The sequence below is a fragment of the Microcaecilia unicolor genome, chromosome 7 (genome assembly GCF_901765095.1).
Source record: "Microcaecilia unicolor chromosome 7, aMicUni1.1, whole genome shotgun sequence".
In the NCBI taxonomy this organism is placed as follows: domain Eukaryota; kingdom Metazoa; phylum Chordata; class Amphibia; order Gymnophiona; family Siphonopidae; genus Microcaecilia; species Microcaecilia unicolor.
The window spans coordinates 292,464,619-292,486,822 of NC_044037.1; the positions used below are offsets into that span (position 1 = coordinate 292,464,619).

The 22,204-nt window shown below is 43.6% G+C and overlaps 1 protein-coding gene across 4 annotated transcripts in view; it reads left to right on the plus strand.

Moving 5' to 3' along the window:
* Nucleotides 1–22,204, plus strand: part of CNTNAP5 (contactin associated protein like 5) — a 531,488-nt gene that overhangs the window by 468,843 nt on the left and 40,441 nt on the right. For all 4 annotated transcript variants that reach the window (XM_030209381.1, XM_030209382.1, XM_030209384.1 and 1 more), the window contains 2 exons: nucleotides 10,253–10,383; nucleotides 11,294–11,381. In XM_030209381.1, the coding sequence (XP_030065241.1) occupies nucleotides 10,253–10,383; nucleotides 11,294–11,381 (219 nt within the window). The remainder of the gene's footprint in view (nucleotides 1–10,252; nucleotides 10,384–11,293; nucleotides 11,382–22,204) is intronic.

Here is a 22,204-nt window from a genome sequence, read left to right on the forward strand (position 1 = left end):
GGTGTACATGTTCAGGTCAGCAAGCCTCTCTTCATAAGTCTTGGAACGTAAATCCCATACCATCCTCGTAGCTTTTCTTTGCACCGCTTCCATTTTTTTAACATCCTTCGCAAGATACGGCCTCCAAAACTGAACACAATACTCCAGGTGGGGCCTCACCAACGTCTTATACAGGGGCATTAAAACCTCCTTTCTTCTGCTGGCCACTCCTCTCTCTATACAGCCTAGCAATCTTCTAGCTACTGCCACCGCCTTGTCGCACTGTTTCGTCACCTTCAGGTCCTCAGATACTATCACCCCAAGATCCCTCTCCCCGTCCGTGCCTATCAGACTCTCCCCGCCTAACACATACGTCTCCCTTGGATTTCTACTCCCTAAGTGCATCACTTTGCATTTCTTCGCATTGAATTTTAATTGCCAAATGTTAGACCATTCTTCTAGCTTCTTCAGATCTTTTTTCATGTTTTTCACACCCTCCAGGGTGTCCACTCTGTTGGAAATCTTGGTGTCATCCGCAAAAAGGCAAACTTTACCTTGTAACCCTTCGGCAATGTCACTCACAAATATATTGAACAGAATCGGCCCCAGCACTGATCCCTGAGGCACTCCATTACTCACCTTTCCTTCCTCCGAGCGAACTCCATTCACCACCACCCTCTGGCGTCTGTCCGTCAACCAGTTCCTAATCCAGTTCACCACTTCGGGTCCTATCTTCAGGCCGTCTAGTTTATTTAAGAGCCTCCTGTGGGGAACCGTGTCGAAAGCCTTGCTGAAATCTAAGTAGATGACGTCCATAGCACGTCCTTGATTTAATTCTCCTGTCACCCAGTCAAAGAATTCAGTGAGATTCGTTTGGAACGATTTCCCTTTGGTGAAACCATGTTGTCTCGGATCTTGCAACTTATTGGCTTCCAGGAAATTCACTATCCTTTCCTTCAGCATGGCTTCCATTACTTTTCCAATAACCGAAATGAGGCTTACCGGCCTGTAGTTTCCAGTAACATTAAGCCAGCTAAAACTAAACTAGATATTCAATGCCGGTCACCAGGAATGGCCCAGCGTTGAATATCTAGGCTAATCGCCTACTGCGGGAATTAACCGGGCTTCCTCCTGGGGTCTGCATATCAGCCATAAAAGATATAAAGCATACATAAAATGCTATTGCAAAATCAATCAGACTTGAAATTCACCCATATTAAGAACTTAAGGGGTCCTTTGACTAAGGTGTGCCAAAAAATGGCCTGCGCTGGTGTAGGTGTGTGTATTGGACACGTGCAGATGCATTTTTCAGTGCACCTGTAAAAAAAAAGGCCTTTTTGGCCGAAAACGGACGTGCGACAAAATAAAAATTGCCGCGCGTCCATTTTGAGCCTGAGACTTTACCGCCAACCCACTGACTTAGCGGTAAGGTCTCACACATTAACTGGGCAGTAATCATCAGCACGTATGCACTGCTGATTACCGCCCAGTTAGCGCCACGTGGTAGAAAATAAAAAAATATTTCCTGATGCACGTATCGGACACGCGTCAAAAATGGAATCACTGCCCGGGGCACGCGGTAGCCAGGTGGTAGTTCCCAATTGATGTGCATTGGACGCGTGTAGGCGCCTACGCACCTTAGTAAAAGGGCCCCTGTTCAAATGGAAGCCGGTGGTGTGAGGCGGGGCTGGTGGTTGGGAGGCGGGGCTAGTACTGGGCAGACTTCTACGGTCTGTGACCTGAAAATGGCAGATACAAATCAAGGTCAGGTATACACAAAAAGTAGCACATATGAGTTTATCTTGTTGGGCAGACTGGATGGACCGTGCAGGTCTTTTTCTGCCATCATCTACTATGCTACCAAGTTACTATGTCATTTGTCTTATCCATGGCATTAGTCCTGCTATAAAAAATAGTCGAGCCCTATCTTCATGCAAGCAAACTTGGTAGGAAGAGGAGGCATCTAATAAGCATTTACCCTGTGATCTTAATGTCCATATAGGTCAATAAATTAACTCTCGTGGTTGGTGCTGATCCCGGATATTCAGTGTCGGGCCATTTTCAATGTCCAGTATTGAATATCCTGTTTATTTTTGGCCTGTTCAAACTTAACCGGCCAAGCCGATATTCAGCGCTGGCTGGAATGGAAAGCAAAAATGAGAATGTTATAATGCCTTTGTATTGCTCCGTGGTGCAAACGTACCTCAAATACTGTGTACAATCCTGGTTACCATGAAGTAGAAAAGTTACAGAAAAGGGTGACGAAAATGATAAAGGGGATGGCACAACCTCACTATGAGGAAAAGCTAAATCGGCTAGGGCTCTTCAGCTCGGGAAGAAATGGCTGAGGGGGAGATATGACAGAGTTCTGTAAAATAATGAGTGTAACAGAATGGGTAGACATGAATCACATACTTACTGTTCCAAAAATATTAGGACTATGGGGCACGCAATGAAACTATTAAGTAGCAAACTTAAAACAAATGGGAGATAATATTTCTTCATTCAACATGTAATTAAACTCTGGAATCTGTTGCCAGAGAATGTGGTAAAAGCAGTTAGCTTAGCAGGGTTTAAAAAAGGTTTGGCTAACTTCCTAAAAGAAAAGTCCAAAAGCCATTATTAAAATGGGCTTGGGGAAAATTCACTGCTTATTTCTAGGATAAGCAACATAAAATGTGTTGTACTGTTTTGGGATCTTGCCAGGTACTTGTGACCTGGATTGGCCACTGTTGGAAACAGGATACTGAGCTTGATGGACCTTGGGTCTGTCCCAGTACGGCAACACTTATGTACTTATGAAAATATACATTTATTTTTACTTTGCTTAAGTACTTTGACCTAGTGCTTTGAACAACACTGCCCAGGGGTGCAACGTGGAAGGAGCAGAGGACTTGTGACTGGTGTTTTTATGGGCCTTCCTCAGTTTGAGGAAAGATTTCCTAATGATTTAAGGAAGTCTGGCGATTATTTCTATTTCTGGTGTAAATTAAAACTGTGGTGGTTTATTGAATCATGAATCAGGTTAGGGGTGCTGAGTGATAAGTACATAAGTACATAAGTAGTGCCATACTGGGAAAGACCAAAGGTCCATCTAGCCCAGCATCCTGTCACCGACAGTGGCCAATCCAGGTCAAGGGCACCTGGCACGCTCCCCAAACGTAAAAACATTCCAGACAAGTTATACCTAAAAATGCGGAATTTTTCCAAGTCCATTTAATAGCGGTCTATGGACTTGTCCTTTAGGAATCTATCTAACCCCTTTTTAAACTCCGTCAAGCTAACCGCCCGTACCACGTTCTCCGGCAACGAATTCCAGAGTCTAATTACACGTTGGGTGAAGAAAAATTTTCTCCGATTCGTTTTAAATTTACCACACTGTAGCTTCAACTCATGCCCTCTAGTCCTAGTATTTTTGGATAGCGTGAACAGTCGCTTCACATCCACCCGATCCATTCCACTCATTATTTTATACACTTCTATCATATCTCCCCTCAGCCGTCTCTTCTCCAAGCTAAAAAGCCCTAGCCTTCTCAGCCTCTCTTCATAGGAAAGTCGTCCCATCCCCACTATCATTTTCGTCGCCCTTCGCTGTACCTTTTCCAATTCTACTATATCTTTTTTGAGATACGGAGACCAGTACTGAACACAATACTCCAGGTGCGGTCGCACCATGGAGCGATACAACGGCATTATAACATCCGCACACCTGGACTCCATACCCTTCCTAATAATGTTTTTTTTTAATTTTTAGGAAAATATCCTCTTTTTCTTTTATGTGCCTATTGCCCACACACCCACCCATATAATGAGAGAAACCATCTCTGGTCTATTAGTCAGTCTGGACATATGGGGGGCACTAAAGGGAGAGAGAGATGCATTGCTGATCTCCTCTGTTTCCTGCTGGTTGAAGCTGTCAAATGAATTTTGTTCATATAGCACAACTTTAAGCATATGGCATACAAAGACGTTCACACGTATCTCTGAAGCCAGCCAAAGTTGTTGAAGGATATCCATTCTTCTGTTAGTGAAATTCAAATCTGGAAGTTTTTGAAAAGTAGATTATTATCTACTACTGTACTGTAAATAGGGTTACCATATGTCCGGATTTACCCGGACATGTCCTCTTTTTGAGGACATGTCCAGGCAACCGGGCGGGTTTTGCCAATCTGCTCATTTGTCCGGATTTCTCGGCCCGCCCTCCAGCTTACCCGTTTGTCCAGAAATCCGGACAAACGGGCAGATTGCTAGCCTCTCCTCCCCTTACTTACTACTGCCCTGGTGGTCTAGTGACCTCTTCCGCCTTCGGGGCAGGAAAGAGCCCCCTCTTTCCTGCCCGGAGCACTGCCCTGCATGCATCCTTCCTGTTCCTCATCTCGGCGCCGATTCAAAATGGCCACCGAGAGTTGACGTGACCTCGCAAGACTTCAACTCTTGGCGGCCATTTTGAATCGGCGCCAAGATGAGGAACAGGAAAGATGCATGCAGGGCAGCGCTCCGGGCAGGAAAGAGGGGGCTCTTTCCTGCCCCGAAGAGGTCACTAGACCACCAGGGTAGTAGTAAGGTAAGGGGAGGGGGAGTGACGGGGTGTGTGACAGGGGGGATGGGAAAATGTGACAGGGCGGAGCGAGGGTGTGAAAGGGGGCGGGATGGGGTGTGTGGTGGGGGTGGGGCATGTGTCCTCCATTTTGGGGGACAAAATATGGTAACCCTATTTCTAACCCACAACGGCAAGAAAACACCTGAAAAAGATTTGTGAATGTTGCCCTTGGGTTGGAAAGCAGTTGCCTTTCAGGATGATCTATGCTGGCTTTTGGGAGTCTGGTTGAAGCTTAGGGAAGACTTGAGCATTTCTGCTCTGTTCTTCGGCTTGTTTCTAGTTTCTGCAGCCTTGTCATTCCTTTAGTTGGTTCCTGTTTTGTTGTCTTACCTCCTGAGAGATCAGGATAGCATTGCCATGTCAAGCTCATTGTTTGCAGTAATCCCTTATTGCCCTTTTATGTTGTACACATGGGCGTAGTTTGACTGTTTCATTTGGGGGGGCAAAGGATGGGGCGGAGCATATTTGCATATTCATTTGCATATATATATGCAAATGAATATGCTAATATGTTTCTATCCATCCCCTTCCCCATTCTATCCAGCATCTCCCCCCTCCCCCTTCCCAGCATCTGTCTCCCATAAAGAACACGTGGATGCAGCAGCTCACAGGTTTGAGTGAACGGCGAAGGCTGCGCAGGGGAGTGGAAGCAGAGATTTACCAAATGGCTTCCTACCTTCCAGTGGACTAGACAGGAGCGAGGAGCCAGCATTTTCCAGCGGCGAACAGGCGGCTCGGCGAGCGAGCGGAGGTTGTAAAAGCAGCAAGCAGGCACGCTCATCTCCGTCCACTTCCCTGCCCTCTCTGAGTCTGTGTCCCGCTTTCCTTTGAGGTCATTTCCTTTCGGGCGGGACGCTGAGAGGGCAGGGAAGCGGACAGAGACGAGTGTGCCTGCTTGTTGCTTTTACTCAGTGGTGCCCCGCCCGCCAGTTCGCCGAAGCGACGTTGGGTAAGTCGCTCGTCGTTTGGGGGGGGCACTGTCCCCCCTCACCCCCCCCCAGTCTACGCCCATGGTTGTACATACTTCTTGGCGATACAGTAACATTTAGGGATGAAGTTATCAAGGTGTGGTAAAATGTGAGCTTTACTGCACCTTGACTTATCATGGGAGTTTCCAATCTGCTATCATGCCACCTTGAAGCCACCCCACAAGTAGGATTACTCTAGTGACCCTGAATATTGGGACACCAAGATGCAACCTGATGCTCCCGGCAGTGAGCTCAAGGGTTTTCCCCTGATCAAGAGCCCCTTAATCCAGCCCACAATCAAAAGTCCCCCTCCCTGATCTGACCCCTGTGATCAAGAGCCCCCTGATCCAGAACCCCATTGAAGTAAAGCCCCTCCAATAAGACCCCCTATGATCTGCCCTCAATCGAGCCCCCTTGAAGTAGATGCCACAATCAAATCCCCCACCCTCAAAGTATCTCTCCACACTCTCGTGCCTATACCTTAATTCAACGGTGGTCTAGAGATCCCCCAGGCTGGTAGCGAGACTACCACTAGGTGTGCCATTTTGACAGATGGCTTAAGAAAGGTTTAAGACTACCAGGGAAACAAGCTACAAGCACAGAGGTGAAGGGATCCTTTAGAAGTATGGACTTGTACAAGGGGGTCTACTTCAGGGGGGTGGATCACAGGGTCTTGTTGGGAGGTTGTACATCAGGGGGTCTTAATTGGGGCACTCTACTTTGAGGGGTTTCTGGATTCAGGGAGTCTTGATCAGGGGGTTCTTAATGAGGAGCAGATAAGGAGGAGGCTCTTTATTGGGGGAGCAGATTGGGTGGGGCATTGTTCAGCGAGGAACCCTGGAGGTCATGGCCATTATGACAGTTTTACAAAAGCTTTCTACCTATAAAAGCTGATTCTACAGGTAGGAAGTACACTATGCAACATGAACACAAATACGAGAGAGGGATCAGATGTACACTTTTATATGTGTATAAAGCAGGCATTTCTGGAGTCACAGTCCAGTAGAATTTGGTGTTTACACATATATTTTACATAACCAGCAGATATAAATATGCTTATCTACACGTGCTCCAGATGAGGTATAAATGTATTAGGGATCTGCAAAAAAAATGCTTTCTTTAGTTTCCTGTGTCATTTTTGTGTGGATTGCTTTGTTTTTATAAATGTTTTATTAGGGCACAACTGCCCTGAGCTGGTTCCTGCTGGGCCAATCAGGAGACAGGACTAAGATTACCAGAAACATAAGACACAGCTAGGTATTTATTTATTTGTTACTTTTGTATCCCACATTTTCCCCACCTATTTGCAGGCTCAATGTGGCTTACATAGTACCGGAGATGCGATTGCAGACTCCGGTTTAGACAAATACAGAGTGATGTAGAGATAAGATAAAGTTCATGTGATATTGCCACGTGAGATAAGGTAAAGTTCGTGTGGTATAGCCACATAGGGGCGTCATACACGGAAGAGTTGTGTTGTGTCCATACCGTATTTTGGTTTTGTTGTGTTGTAGCGGTCAGGCATTTATGTTGGGTTGGTAGGGTATGCCTTTTTGAGCAAATACGTTTTTTGTGTTCTCCAGAAGTGTAGGTGGTCGTACGTGGTTCTTTACGGCTTTTGGGAGTGCATTCCACAGTTGTGTGCTTATGTAGATATGGTACTGATAGCTCCTATCACTTATACAGTAACACCAACTGCAAAGACTATTATATAGTGTCCTGTAAAATTAGCAGCAGTTATGTCCTTGCAGCATATTATAAACATCTGATTTTTTTTTATACAAAGAGAAACAATAGGATTAATTATTTCATTATAGATTAGTTTCTTTATAATCCTATACAGTCAAATAGATGTTCAATTTTGCAAGGAAAATCTGTGTAGAAATTATGGCTCAAACACAGCAGTGACAACAGCGAGGGATAATTATAATAGGAGTGATCGTTTTCTGCATGATGGTCTTCATGCTTAGTGTTTGCTTCAGAGCATCCAGGGGTCATCATTTTCAGAATAGCCCTGCCAGTGCAATACCGCATCACTTCTATGAACCCAGGACTGAGACAGGGCAGGAGTTCCTGCTATCTAGACACCAGAGATCCCTGATAAGAACCAGGGGTGATACAGATTGAGGGGGGAAGGGTCCTTCTATATACAAAACCAAAACAAAAAATGATATTGGTGAAGGAACCTTAATATAATGCCAAAAACATGGATTTCATCTTATCTAAAAATAAAAAATAAAAAAACAAATGCCCCAGCCCACAAATACATATTATTAGAAATATATGCTTGTCACAAACAGTCCATTGTTAATGTCCAGCAGGAGCAGAAATTTTAGAAAGCTGGTCATGAAGAAAAAGCCTGCTGCTAGTAACAAATCTCTAGTTTTTAAAAAAAGTCTGCACCATTTAGAACCTACGAAATCCCCCCCCCCCCCCCCCCACAAACAACATCCATGATGATACAACCCTTTCCCAAACTACAAATTCAGGCTCCTCAAACAAGCCAATCCCCCTCCCCCAAGACAAATAGCTCTCCAGGTCCCGATCCTACCCCCAGCTCTTATCAGAACACTCTGATGTCTAATGGGAAGCAGGAGCGATCCCCAATCTGTCCTGCTATGGTAGACTCATGGTCCCTTATTTGGCAGTGTGATGAAACAGTAGGTTTTTTTTAAAGCCTGTGAACAGTATTATTTCATTAAGTGTATTTCTCATAATTGCCCAGTAGATGGCGTTTGTTTTGTGTTTTAAAGCTGTTGCAGAAAAAAGCTGTTTTCTTTTCCGGTTTAAGGTTGGTGAAAGGCAATGTGTGCAGTACCATTGGCCAGATATTTTCACAGTTGGTGCCCTGGGCTCTGATTGGGCCTGTCAAATCTAGCCAAGAGGTACTGGATTTTCCCCAATGTCAGCTGAGGGTACAGAGAAGAAACATCTCTGTCCTGAGACCCTGTTCAAAACTTGTGAGCAGTTAATTTCCTGAAACTCCTCAGGTGCTACCCAGGTAGTAACAGGTGTTAGATAGTTTTAAGGTTGGTCCTTGTTCTACTGTGACAATAAACCTGTTAGTTTATTGACTCTGTTGTCCTGGACTACTACTACTATTTAGCATTTCTATAGCGCTACAAGGCATACGCAGCGCTGCACAAACATAGAAGAAAGACAGTCCCTGCTCAAAGAGCTTACAATCTAATAGACTGACTAATAATCCTGGTGGTTTGTGTGTTGAGACTGTGGGTGCTTTCTATAAACTGTGGGGCCCCTGAGAGTGTGGCCTCGGTAACCTAGAAATCACCAGGGAATAACTTGAGAGTGGTAGACTCGCTCAGAGGCAAGCGGGACCCATTTGGTGGGAGGAGGGTGATAATGTACAGCAGAAGCAGAAGGTGCAGGTGGACCTGAGCAGTGCTGAGGGCAGACCATTTACGTGGCTGCAGGGTTAACCCCCAGGTGGGTGCTAGGTGTTCTGTGATAGGCAGCTATGAGGTAGGGGACTTGTCATGGGAGGGCCCAATCAAGGGATTATAACTATATAAAGGGGTATTGGGAGAGGGATTCCTTGCTGTCTGAGGGTTTGGGGGAGATGAGGGCATCATAGATGCTGTTGGAGAGGCTGGGGGTCAGGGAGCTTTGGTCTTTGTCTTTTGAACTTGGCCCATCCATCAGGCACTTATGCATGACTTGGGGCAGTTGTAAATGCCAACCTATAGAACACACGTTGATATTTTAGGCCCACCCAAACAGCTCTCTCTCCATGTCCTGAACATCCTCCAAGCAATCTTTGGATTGGTGTGGATCACCAGGTGTAAACAGCAGCTTTCTATTTGTAGCATTTGTATCCCACATTTTCCCACCAATTTGCAGGCTCAATGTAGCTTACATTTGCCGTAGTGACGATTGCCATTTCCGGTTAACAGAATAATAAATGGTATTGCATTAAGGTGCATACATACATGGTAAAGAAGAATACATTATGGTATTGCGTATAGGTTCCTGAGTAATAGATTGGATTGTAACATATGTTAAGTCATCAATTATAGAGAGATCAAGTTCGACATAAGGATTAAAGTGGTAGTGCTTGTTCATTGATAGCAATGAGGTTAATCAGTCAAGTGATAAGAGTTCGGTTTTGTCTAGTTCATGTGCAGTCTTATTATTTAGTATTTAAGATGGATGTTTATGGTATGCCTTCTTGAACAGGTCAGTTTTCAGTAGCCTTCGGAAGATAGTTAGGTCTTGCGTTATTTTATGGCCTTCGGTAGTGCGTTCCATAGTTGTGTGCATATGTACTTGTGAGCAGTTAATTTCCTGAAACTCCCCAGGGCCTGAGGGTGCTAGGGGGAATCGGGAGGTGGACCACTGGACCACCAGGGAGCTTTAGGGGGGTCAGGAGGGGTCCAATCATCCCTGGACTTGTGGGCATGTGACAGGAATACTCAGACTAAAATTTCTATTTCCACTTCTAGATGATCTCTACATTTAAAAGCTGCTATTTACACATGGGGATACTTCTAAAATAAGGGCCATAGGTTCCTTCTTGCTCAGTTAATCTAGGCACCTTGTTACGAAATTAAAACCATGTCCTCTTCTGTCTACACACATGCCTTGCTTCATTTAGAAAATCATCCCTGTATGTATTTTGCACTGATTTGGTTTTACAAGTTCAGAAATGTTATTTTACAGATCCAGATTTTTTTTTTTCCTTAAGGAAGCCTACAGGTTCGATATAAACTCAGCAACGATGGACCCTACATATTCACCATTGACTCGGAAAAGTTCACCAACAAGCAGATACATCATGTCAAGATCAACAGAGAAGGAAAAGAGCTCTCCATACAGGTAAAACGCAAAGGACCTTACCCCCCAGCCACAGCGTTTTATAATCTAGACACTAGAGGGTCGTCAGCGGCGGGGGGGGGGGGGGGGCAAAGTTGGTGGTGGTGGTGGTGGTGGTGCTGGCGGCGGCGGGTGTCAGCAATGGCGGCGGGGGGGGGAGGTCGGCGGCACCAGGGGGGGGGGGCTAAAATTTGCCCCTTCAACTCAGCTTTGGACCCGCCAAAGTCTGGCTGCGCCCCTGCTTCCAGCACTCTCCAGGAAGTGTCAGAAGTGAGAACGTTCACATTAAGGGCCCCAGTCTGCTTACAAATAAGGCCAGTCAGAGAGTTTTATTCTGTTGGTGTATTAAAGTGGAAAATCTGACGATTCAGGCAATACTCCTTACTGCTAAATTCTTCAGGCTGCTACGTATAGGAGGTCTTTTACATGTATACACTGACATATATGTGTGAAAAATCCTTGGCACAATTACCTACATAATGTTAGATGTAAGTTGAAAATATTTTATATCTTTGTTCAATATTATTTTTTCCATATCATACGATCCTTGGTATCTTTACTACTTTTCATCCTGTCCATTTCCTTCTCAGTCTGTCTACTATTTCTACTTCACGTTTACCTTTCTTCTCCTTTCCCTAATATTACAGATGTCGCATCACAATTTATCGATTGCTTTACTTCTTTTCATATCTTTCTGTTTCTAAACTTCTTTCACTTTTTCCTCTCAGTTATCGGTTCTTCCCCTTCTCTTCCAGTACTTTGCCTGTAAAAATTTCATAAAGAGAACATTGTTAGGACAGAGAGAAGACAGAATGATCTCATTTACTTCCAGCCAGAACTCTGCCTGCATCTGGTTTGACCTTGGGTATCCATGCTTGTAATGAAATTGACTTACTTTGTCTTATTCTTTCAGGTTGACCAGATTCTCAGACTAAAATACAACTTCTCCGTAGAAATCGAGTTCAAGGCTATGAAATCACTCATTTTAGGCAAAGTCACGGGTAGGTTTGCAAATTTCTTGCTAATAGTTGATGGATAAACCCAAGGAAAGAGTTGATTTAATTACTTATAAAATGCATGATACGCATTAATGATTACTAATTAAAATGGTGATATCTGATGCTGTTCTCCATTCTCAAGTCAGCTAGACGTTTGCGCATTGTAGAACAATGCACAGACTTTAAGTGAGAAAGTGTTTCTAGGGGAGGTGCAGTGGCGTTCCTAGGGGGGGCGGTGGGTGCGGTCCGCTCCGGGTGCACGCCGCTGGGGGGGGGTGCCATGCGCCTATCGGCGCCGCTCGTTCCATGCTCCCTCTGCCCCGGAACAGGTTACTTCCTGTTCCGGGGCAGAGGGAGTATGGAACGAGCGACGCCAACAGGCGCGTGGCACCCCCCCTCCCCCAGCAGGTAAAAATGCACCCCGGGGGGGTCATTTTGCCGGGGGGGGAGAAGATATCGTTTCGCCGGGGGGGGGGCGCATCGCCGATCCGCCACAGGTGTCAGCCGCCCTAGGAACACCACTGGGGAGATGTAGAATATTCAAACTATGAGGTAATATAGTCAGAGGTATAAATGTTACCCAGACAGCCTCTGCACTGCAGAGAGGTCCAAGGAAGATGGGGGTTACCTGCAACTGCTCCCTTATATGGACTGTTGACAATCTAAGGGTCTTTCAGAATTAGATGTTTGGAGGGGTCTTAATTTAAATTTCTGCCATGGAATATGTTTATATATAATTTTGGAATGTGCATTCATTTGTGAGCGTTTGATTTGGTAGTGTGCCTTAAAAGTTTTTGAGCATCATAAATTGATTTAATGCCAGTTTTATTGTGTATCCCCCCCCCCCCCCCCCCCGATATTCAGCTCTATTTAGCTGGTCAGAACAGCTGCTGACTGGGCACACAATAAACTAATCAGAGAAAATATTGCTTCACAACTAAACTTCTGGAATTCATTGCCAGATAATGTAGTAAAAGCAGTTAGCTTAGTGGGGTTTTAAAAAGGTTTGAATGGCTTCCTAAAGGAAAAGTCTATAGACCGTTATTAAAATGGACTTGGGGGAAAATCCACTGCTTATTCATAGAATAAGCAGCATCAAAATTATTTGGCCATATGAAAACCTGGTATATCTTTAAACTGCCCAAAAATAAACCTGATATTCAGTGCCGGTCAAAGCCCGGCATTGAATATCCGAGCTTAGCACTGTCCCCGGGAGTTAGCTGGTCTAACTCCTGCAGTCTGAATATCGGCCCCCTATATGTTTTAAAGAACCTTTTCCGGAGATGGGAAGATGGTAGAACGAGAGGACATGAAATGAGATTGAAGGGGAGCAGACTCAAGAAAAATGTCAGGAAGTATATTTTCACGGAGAGAGTAGTGGATGCTTGGAATGCCCTCCCGCGGGAGGTGGTGGAAATGAAAACGGTAACGAAATTCAAACATGCATGGGATAAGCATTTGGAATCCTGTGCTGAAGGAATGGATCCTCAGAAGCTTAGTCAAGATTGGGAGGCGGGGCTGGTGGTTGGGAGGCGGGGATAGTCCTGGGCAGACTTATACAGTCTGTGCCAGAGCCAGTGGTGGGAAGCGGGACTGGTGGTTGGGAGGTGAGGATAGTGCTGGACAGACTTGTACGGTCTGTGCCAGAGCCGGTGGTTGGGAGGCAGGGCTGGTGGTTGGGAGGTGAGGATAGTGCTGGGCAGACTTATACGGTCTGTGCCAGAGCCGGTGGTTGGGAGGAGGGGCTGATGGTTGGGAGACGGGGATAGTGCTAGGCAGACTTAAACGGTCTGTGCCCTGAAGAGCACAGGTACAAATCAAAGTAGGGTATACACAAAAAGCAGCAAATATGAGTTATCTTGTTGGGCAGACTGGATGGACCATGCAGGTCTTTTTCTGCCGTCATCTACTATGTTACTATGTAATATACATTAAAATGTTTTAAAATGAATATGTGAAAAGAACAAAAACAAAGCACAATTTATTTGTCCTGATATGTGTTTTCATATAAGTTCATAAAGCTTCCTGTCAATATTAGCATTTAAGTGAAAGCCAATAGAGACCTATTGAGATTAAATAAGATCATTCTTTAATGATCTTATCCCTCTATTTTGTCCCCATGCTGGATGGATGAGTGCTTTTCTCTTCTGTTAACTTCAGTTAGGTGAGACACATTGCTCCAGTATATCATGCTCTTATTCATCCCCAGCCCCACTGACGGATTTAAGCATAAGCTAAACAAGCTACAACCTAGAGCCTCACTATCCACAGGGCCTCACAAAATTTCAGAGGGCTTTTTTTTTGCTTTTAGAATTTTATGTGTCTTTTTATGTGTACTGTGGTTTTTAAAATCTTGTGTAGCAAATTTTTATGTGTAGTTTTAAAATGGCTTTATATGGCATTAATTTAAGTAATACTTTAAGCCTAAATTTGTGGCAACCCAAGGGCCTGTTTTGGTATGCACCTTTATGAGACCTTCTGGTGTAATGTTTTAACAAGGGGCCTTCAAGCTTTATATAGCTTAGGGCCTTACGAAGTCTAAATCCAGCACTGCCCTGCCCCCTCTTCCCCCCCCCCCCCCCCCCCCCACACTCACACACACACACACTCCACAATTTATTTTCTTTTTTTTTTCAATATCTCTCAGAGAAGAGCCTATTATGAATTGTTGTCTGGTTCCTGGTTATCCAGTACTTAGGGGGGAAGTTATCAATGTGATCTATCATTAAGACATGCTATTTTACTCTTAATCCCAGTTATTAGTAACTAGGTCTCATTGCATAAAATGGGACCTGTGCTTAAAAAAACACAAGTTAGTGGTAAAATAATACTTCTCAACAAGTAGCCCATGCTGATAACTTCCCCTCTTAGTGTCAAGAGTTTCAGTGTTTGGTAATCAGAGTTGATATTCTGATGTCATAATGCCTCATTCCACCAATGCCTAAGAGCCATCAGTACATAAGCCATCCTCATCAGTGATGTCACAATGGCTTGATTGCTCTATACTTGGATCCCATCTTATATTGTGATGTCATAATGCCTCATTCCACATTCCTCATTCTACCAATGCCTAAGAGCCAACCTCATCAGTGATGTCACAATGGCTTCATTGTCCTATACTTGGCTCACCTACTACATATAGCAGTGATTTTGTTTTCTAAAGACATTTTTTTCTTTAATTAAGGGGGAAAGTTATCAACATGGGCACCAGTTAAGATATGTTATTTTACTGTTAACTCCACTTATTAGTAACAAGGTCTCAATGAATAAATGGGACCTGTGCTAAAATAGCATGAGCTAGTGGTAAAATAACTTATCTTAACAGTATCCCAAGTTCCCCCTTAGTGTGAAGAGTTTCAGTCTCTGGTAACCAGAGTTGATATTGTGATGTCATAATGCCTCATTCCACCAATGCCTAAGAGCCAACCTCACCAGTGATGTCACAATGGCTTCACTACCCTTTTCTTGGCTCACTTTTATTACATACAGTAGTGATTTTTAAATCTAAAGACATTTCTATGTTTTTGTAATTAAGGGGGAAAGCTATCAACATGGGCTACTGTTAAGGCATGTTATTTTACTGTTAACCCCAGTTATTAGTATCTAGGTCTCATTGCATAAAATGGGGCCTGTGCATAGCTTAATGGTAGCCCACATTGATAACTGCACCCCTGAACTGGGAGGCTCAGCCAGGGCTGGGTATTTTGGACCAGGGTCAAACATAAATCTTTTATCTTTCCAAGTCTTTCAAAATCAACAAACATTCCACTACCAAAGCAGGGACACAAGGCAGAGAACAGAAAGCAATCTCATCTAACATAAACACAGGGCTTTTTTTGAGGGGGTACTTGGGGGTACTGAGTACCGGCACCTTTTCCACTGTCTGCTAAACATGACCCATGGTTCTCATATTTTAATGAAAGAGCTCAGGTTCTACATACAAATTCTGCCTTGTCATAGATTCTATGACTGGTTGCAGGGGGCCTGGCTATTGTGGGGTGAGTCCCTCTATGATCACTCCACCCCTGAAGGGTGGCCTGGCATTTGAGTACCGGCACCTTTTTTGCTAGACAAAATGCATTGCATAAACCAAAGCTTACAGTCATAGTAGTGATTTTCTGTTTTCTGAGACCATCAGGAAAAAAATAAATAAAACAACAGAATGTTCAGTGTGCTTAGGCAATTGAGCATTTATTAAGAAATTAAAACTCTCCAGTCCCAGAGCTGCTAACCCATATTAGATTACCCTTTGAATTTAGAATTGGTCAGAAACTCATCTGCTTGTCTCTGGAATGTCGTTTATTAAACATCGATGAGATAATTGCATCTATTGTAAAGTGATGCAGAGCATTCATGAGAAAGTAATGAGTAAATGGGACTTCTTTTGAAAACAGATCAAATTAATCACTCATGGATAAACCTTATTTAGAAGGCATAGCAGGAACAGTACTCAAACACCTCATGTAGCTGCAAACGACATAGGAGACGTTTTGTACATTTTCAAAGAAAAAATATCCACAATCTCTCTCTTTGAAAATTAAGGTATGCAAATTAAACACTTTAACCCCCCATATTCTATATAAGGCGCTTTGAGTTACGCGTGCAAATTTGAATAATGAGCTAATCAGGGCGGATATTTGGGCGATAACATGCAATTATTGGCATTACTTAGAATTTAAGCACTTCCTTTTTTTAAGCGTATTTTGTAAAGAGGTGTGTGTAAATTCTAGTGCATAGATCTGAAAAGGGGGTGTGGTCCTGGGAGGAGCATGAATGGGTTGGGGGCATTCCTAAAATCTATGCACATTTTTATAGAATTAGAGGGATCTGTGTTTAATTTACACATGGAGATTTACACCAGGTTTTCATTGGTGTAAAGGTTGTGCCTGAATGTAGTTGCAATTCTCAGCGCTATTCTGTAAACCGCAACTAACTGTAAGCGTGTTTTGTAGTATAGCAATAAGCACTATTTTTCAACACCGATTAATTGGGCGGGCTCAGAATGCATTTGAAAATTGAGGGGTCGATTTTATAGTGTTCAACACATAAAAAGGCAGTTTTACTTAAGGGAGAAGAATATAATAAACTTACCCTATGGTATAGATATGTGTGAGTACCGAGTCTCACTTAGTAGAAGTGTGTCACACTCATTTGAAGGCTCTCTCACTCTCTGAGCCCCTTCGCTCCTCTCCTCTTTCCTCTACACATTAATTGATTTGCTTGCTTTATTATTATTGTCTATTAGATTGTAAGCTCTTTGAGCAGGGACTGTCTTTCTTCTATGTTTGTGCAGCGCTGCGAATGCTTTGTAGCGCTATATAAATACTAAATAGTAGTAGTAGTAGTAGTAATATTAGGAGAGTGTTACTCTAATTTGAAGGCTCTCACATTCTCTCACTCTTTGAACCCCCTTTTCTCACTCATTAGGGATGTGTCGCACCCATATCAAGTCTCTCACTCATTTAAAGGGTTTCTCAAATTCTGTCATTCATTAGAAGTATGTCACTCTCTTTTGAAGACTGTTATTCTCATACTTTCCAGGCCCTTTCACTCACTCAATTAGAGTATGTCACACTCATTTGAAGTCTCTCTCAGTTTCACACTCTCTGAGCCCCTTCTTTCACTCATTTGAAGTGTGTCACCCTGATATGAAGGCAGGCTCACTTTTCTTTGAGCCCCTTCTCTCAAACGTTAGAAGTACGTCACTATCATTTGAAGGCTCACTCATTGTTACACCTTCTGAAACCCTTTTCTCGTTCATTAGAAACAGTGGCGTAGCTACGTGGGGGCCACTGGGGGGTCCCCAAACTGGGATCTGTTCCCGTGATTTGTCTGGCGGGGGTCCCCAACCCCCGCCAGCTGAAGCATTTTTTCCAGCGCTCTTTTCCGGCGCAGTTGCATTTCCTGCCCTGCTCTCTCTTCCCCTCATGTCATGTCTGGTATGCTCATTTTAATGAAATTGAGCATGTGCCCCGTGCCCCCCCCCCTGTAGCTACGCCACTGTTTCTAATGAACGAGAAAAGGGTTTCAGAGGGTGTGACAATGAGTGGGGGTGGCAAGGCGGCAGTGGGGGGGGGGGGGGGGAGGGGAGGCGGACGAAAATGTGCCCCCTCACCTTGGGCTCTTGCCCCCTCCCGCCTCGAGGTCTGACTTCGCCCCTGGTTAGAAGTGCATCACATCGTTTGAAGGCTTTTTCACCCTCATACTCACTGAGCCCCTTCTCTCATTTATTAGAAATTGTATTTATGTTTACATTTGATCATTTTGCTTTCGTTGTGCTATTAACAAAACTGTAAGTTTTATGTTAAACTGTACTTCTATTCATCATTTTGAGTGAATCTCTTCATAGAGGCAGTTAATAAATCCCAATCCTATATAATAATTTGCACCTCCAACGTTCCATGGCTGACTTGCTGCCTGGGTTCGTAACATCTCATGACGTCAGCCAGCCTCCAGCGTTCCATTCCCCCTCACTGCCCCGCCCTCACGTCAAAACGTAATGACGTCAGAGGAGGGCAGAACAGTGAGAGGGAAGGGAACGCTGGAAGCGAGCTGACGTCAGGATGTTACCAACGGAAGGGAAGCCAGCCAGGCCAGCCAGAAAACGATGAGGTACAAAGGAAGAGAGAATCGCGGCACATCGAGGGGAGGGTGAGCAGAGCAAAGCAGAATCGATAAACATGGATGGGATGGGATGGGAGGAGAGGACAGGAGAGAAGAGAACCGTGGGACACGGATGGGAGGGGAGGGAAGAATCGCTGGACATGGAGGGGAGGGGAGGGCAGGGGAGAGACAAAAAATTGCTTACAAGAGAGCCTTTCTAGGGCCCGTTTCGTTGTTGAGGAAAGGGCTGGGTTCCACTAGTAAATAAATAATAGAAATGTGTCACATTGTTCAATCTCTTTATGTCATCTCTTGCCTCAATACACCTGGGTCTTAATGAACTACTATTATCCTACGCAGATGACATCCTACTTCTCTTACCAGTGACAGCATCAAACAAAGATCCAACTCAGTCTGTAGCGAATGGCATGACTGCTGTTGGCACCTGGGCTCTGACCAATAAACTGAAATTGAATGTGCAAAAAACCAAGGCCCTGTGGTTCCAAAATCAGGGAGTTGAGGTCCCATCATCAATATCCTTGTCCAATGGTCAAAGCTTTACAGTCGAGTCTGAAACCAGAGTACTAGGGGTCTTGCTTGATTCTTCACTCACCTTCTCTTCCCATATTAACCAGCTATGGAAGAAAACACTATTCAAAATGAGCCAGCTACATCTAGTCAGATCATTCTTCGACCAAAAAGCCTTTGCACTACTAGTCCAAATGTTAGTCCTACCTCACTTGGATTACTGTTCTTGGTATTGTGTCAACATACCAGAAAAAACTGTAAATCGTACAAAATACAGCTGCTAGACTAATATACAGATTGAATAGATTTACTAGTGTTTCAACTCAACATAGTGGAAAAACTCAGGTTCAAAGCTGCTTGTTTAGTTTTTCAAATCTTACAGGGTTTCACCTCTGAACTGCTGACTAAGACCACTTCGTTACGTTTGGTCCAGTCTAACAGACTGAAAGAACAACTGATGCTAGCATCACCGTTTCAAAAGACAATTCAAAATCAGATTTTCAGCTCTCTGTTCCCTGTACTTGGAGATAAAATATGGAACTCCCTACCTATTAATAATTTACAGGATAAAATCAGTAAAGCGGATTAGTGGTCAACTAATGTTCAATTTGCCCAAATACATTGGAAGGATCAGAATTTGTCTGGCAAAATAGGCAACAAAAGTTATTTCTGAAACATCAAACAAATGTCTAAAAATGTAATATACGTGTTCATCTGCCCTTGTGAAAACTTGTATGTAGGATATACTGCTCAGAAGTTCAAGTCTAGAGTAATTCAGCATAGACTGTATATCCAGCAATATGTTTGAAGCACCGATGGTGCGCCATGTCAACAGATGGGCCATAATTTTGAACAGTTATTCTATACAGTGATTGATCAAGTCCATTTGGGTATGGGGGGGGGGGGGGGGGAGAGAGATCATTAAAAAATTGCTCTGGCGTAAAAAACAACAATGGATCTTCCAGCTTAAAACCATATAACCTTATGCCTGACCGTTTATGGTGACCGGCGTTGAATATCCAGTTTATTTTTGGCTGGTTTAAAGATTCAGACTTAGCCGGTTATCTTTAAACTGGCCAAAGATATATCAGGGTTTCATGTAGCCAAATATGGCCACGAAACCCAGTTTAAAAATCAGTATAATGGATTATTTTCATAGGGTCCTTTTTACTAAACCATGCTAGTGATTCCCGGCACGGCAAATGCAATGCAGCCCATGCAATTCAAATGGGCTTTGTTGCACTTGCCGCGTGGGAATCGCTAGTGCGGTTTAGTAAAAGGGGCCCTTAGTAAATCCATAAGTTGTGTTCAAAGCGTCTTCATTCAACCTTGACACATTCATGAAATCTTTGATGCAAATTAGCTGTTGGTTCAATGAATTCTGAGGTTTCATTAATTAACAGCTCAATGGTTTTGCAGGCTCAATGCGCTGGAGCTCCATCTAGGGCTGCAGAGAGGGGGGGGGGGCAGGAGGGCAAGATTCCCCGGGCCTGGCCTCCAAGGGGGGGGGGGCCTGGCACCGGGGTCTGTCTCTCTCCTGCTCCTGTGTGTTGGGACCTGGGTGATTGCATTAACGTGATAACCCGGTCCAGGCACACAGGAACAGGAGAGTGACAGACACAGGAAGGTAAGGGGGTGGTGGCGGCCCAAGTTTCAAATTTCATGCAGAAGCTTCTGCTGCAGTAGGACATTTTTGGGTTATTTGAAAAGGAATGAGAGTCTTTCTCTCTCTCCATATAGATAGAGAAAGTTAGATGTAGATTTGTATTGTATCAGCGCAAGGTGAGTTACATTCAGGTACACTGGATATTTGTCTGTCCCAGGAGGGCTCACAATCTAAGTTTGTACCTGAGGCAATGGAGGGTTAAGTGACTTGCCCAAGATCACAAGGAGCAGCAGTGGGATTTGAACTGGCCACTTCTGGATTTCAAGACCGGTGCTCTAACCACTAGGCCACTCCTCCACTAGCAGCATTCCATCTAGAATCTCAAATAGTAGTAACAGTCCATATAGAATCTCAGATCATATCAACATTCCATATAGAATTTCAAATAGTAGCAACATTCTATGTAGAATCTCAGATAATAGCAACAGAATCTCAAATAATTAATTTATTTGGATTTTGCTCACGTAGTAGCTCAAGGTGAGTTACATTTAGGTGGATGTTTCTCTGTCCCAGGAGGGCTCATAATCTAAGTTTGTACCTGAGGCAATGGAGGGTTAAATGTCTTGCCCAAGATCACAAGGAGCAGTAGTGGGATTTGAACCGGCCACCTCTGGATTGCAAGACCAGTGCTGTAACCACTAGGCCACTCCTCCACTCCGTTGTTGTTTCTCAATGCTAGGGTATGAATATTATCACTTCAACCTTTCCTTTATGTGTTTTCAGTTTTATTCCACTAACATTTAAATAACACTTAAATTAATAAAAACAAGCAGGCTGCACACAAACACCTATTAGGAACACACTGTACTGACAATATTAATGTACTTTATTGCTAGCCTAATAAAGAGCATCTACAACGCTGGTGGGCTTTTTAATTAGAGAGGAGGCATCACCTTCTCCTCAAAACACTGAAGACTTTTGACCTTGGCCAACACTGGTTGGGGAGGGGGGAGAACAGAAGTAATAACTATTGTTTATAAAAAACCTTGCTGTGTTTGATTTCTCTTGGTTTCCTTGAATTGCTTTGTTGTTATTTTTAAGGAATAAATATTTTTAACAGTGAAATGGCATGTTTCAAAGTTTACAGATCTGTGTTTTAACCAACCATTTTTTTAGAAGGAAATAAAGGGGTCGATAGTCAAAGCAATTTAATCAACCTGGACCCACACATACTAGGGCAGCACCTTCTTGGCCAATCATACCCTAATATTCAGTTTTGCTGTCTGGGGCCTGGCACTTAATATTGGAAACTAATTCTGCCAAGGTAGATAGCATTAATAAAAACAAAACACTGACCACAGGTGGCTGAATATTGACCAGTCCATTTATAGAGTTGATCACTAAAGTTTGTCCATTTCTTTGTACAACATTTTGATGGAAGCAAGAGGAGCCTTGGATAGACAGAAGTGGGGGTTTCATGCTGAGTTCAGTAGTGAAATGGACCCCTGAAATGTTTGCTTTTATTCTACAAGCAAAGAGGAATAAACTAGAATCTCGTTATGAAGAATATTTGTTTTAAAGATTTTAACATTGACACACTGTTTTTAAGACTATTTTCGTTTATTTGGCCCAGTAGTTACTCAATTTTTGCACAGCAGATTAGATGTATTTTCAGTGGCATTGCACATGGGGGAGATTCTATGTATGACGCCTGAAAAATCAGCGTGGAATAAAATGACATCTTGGCGTGTTCTCTAAAGCGTGCCTACATTTTATAGAATAGGCTTACATTTCCATACGGTATATAGAATACAATGAACACCTTTCCACGTGACCAAATTTAGTCATGGCCATTTACTCCGAGTAAAACCTGGTATAAATGCCGGCGCCTAAATTACGCGCAGAGCAGGTATATTCTATAACCTTGCACGTCATTTTTTTAGTACGCCCACGACATGCTCATGACCATTCCCATAGGCACGCCCCTTTTTGGATGTGCACATTAGAATTTAGGTGCAGTGAATAACAGAATATGCTTAGCAAGTTATGCATGTGAATTCTAATTATTGCCAATTAGTGCTCATAATTG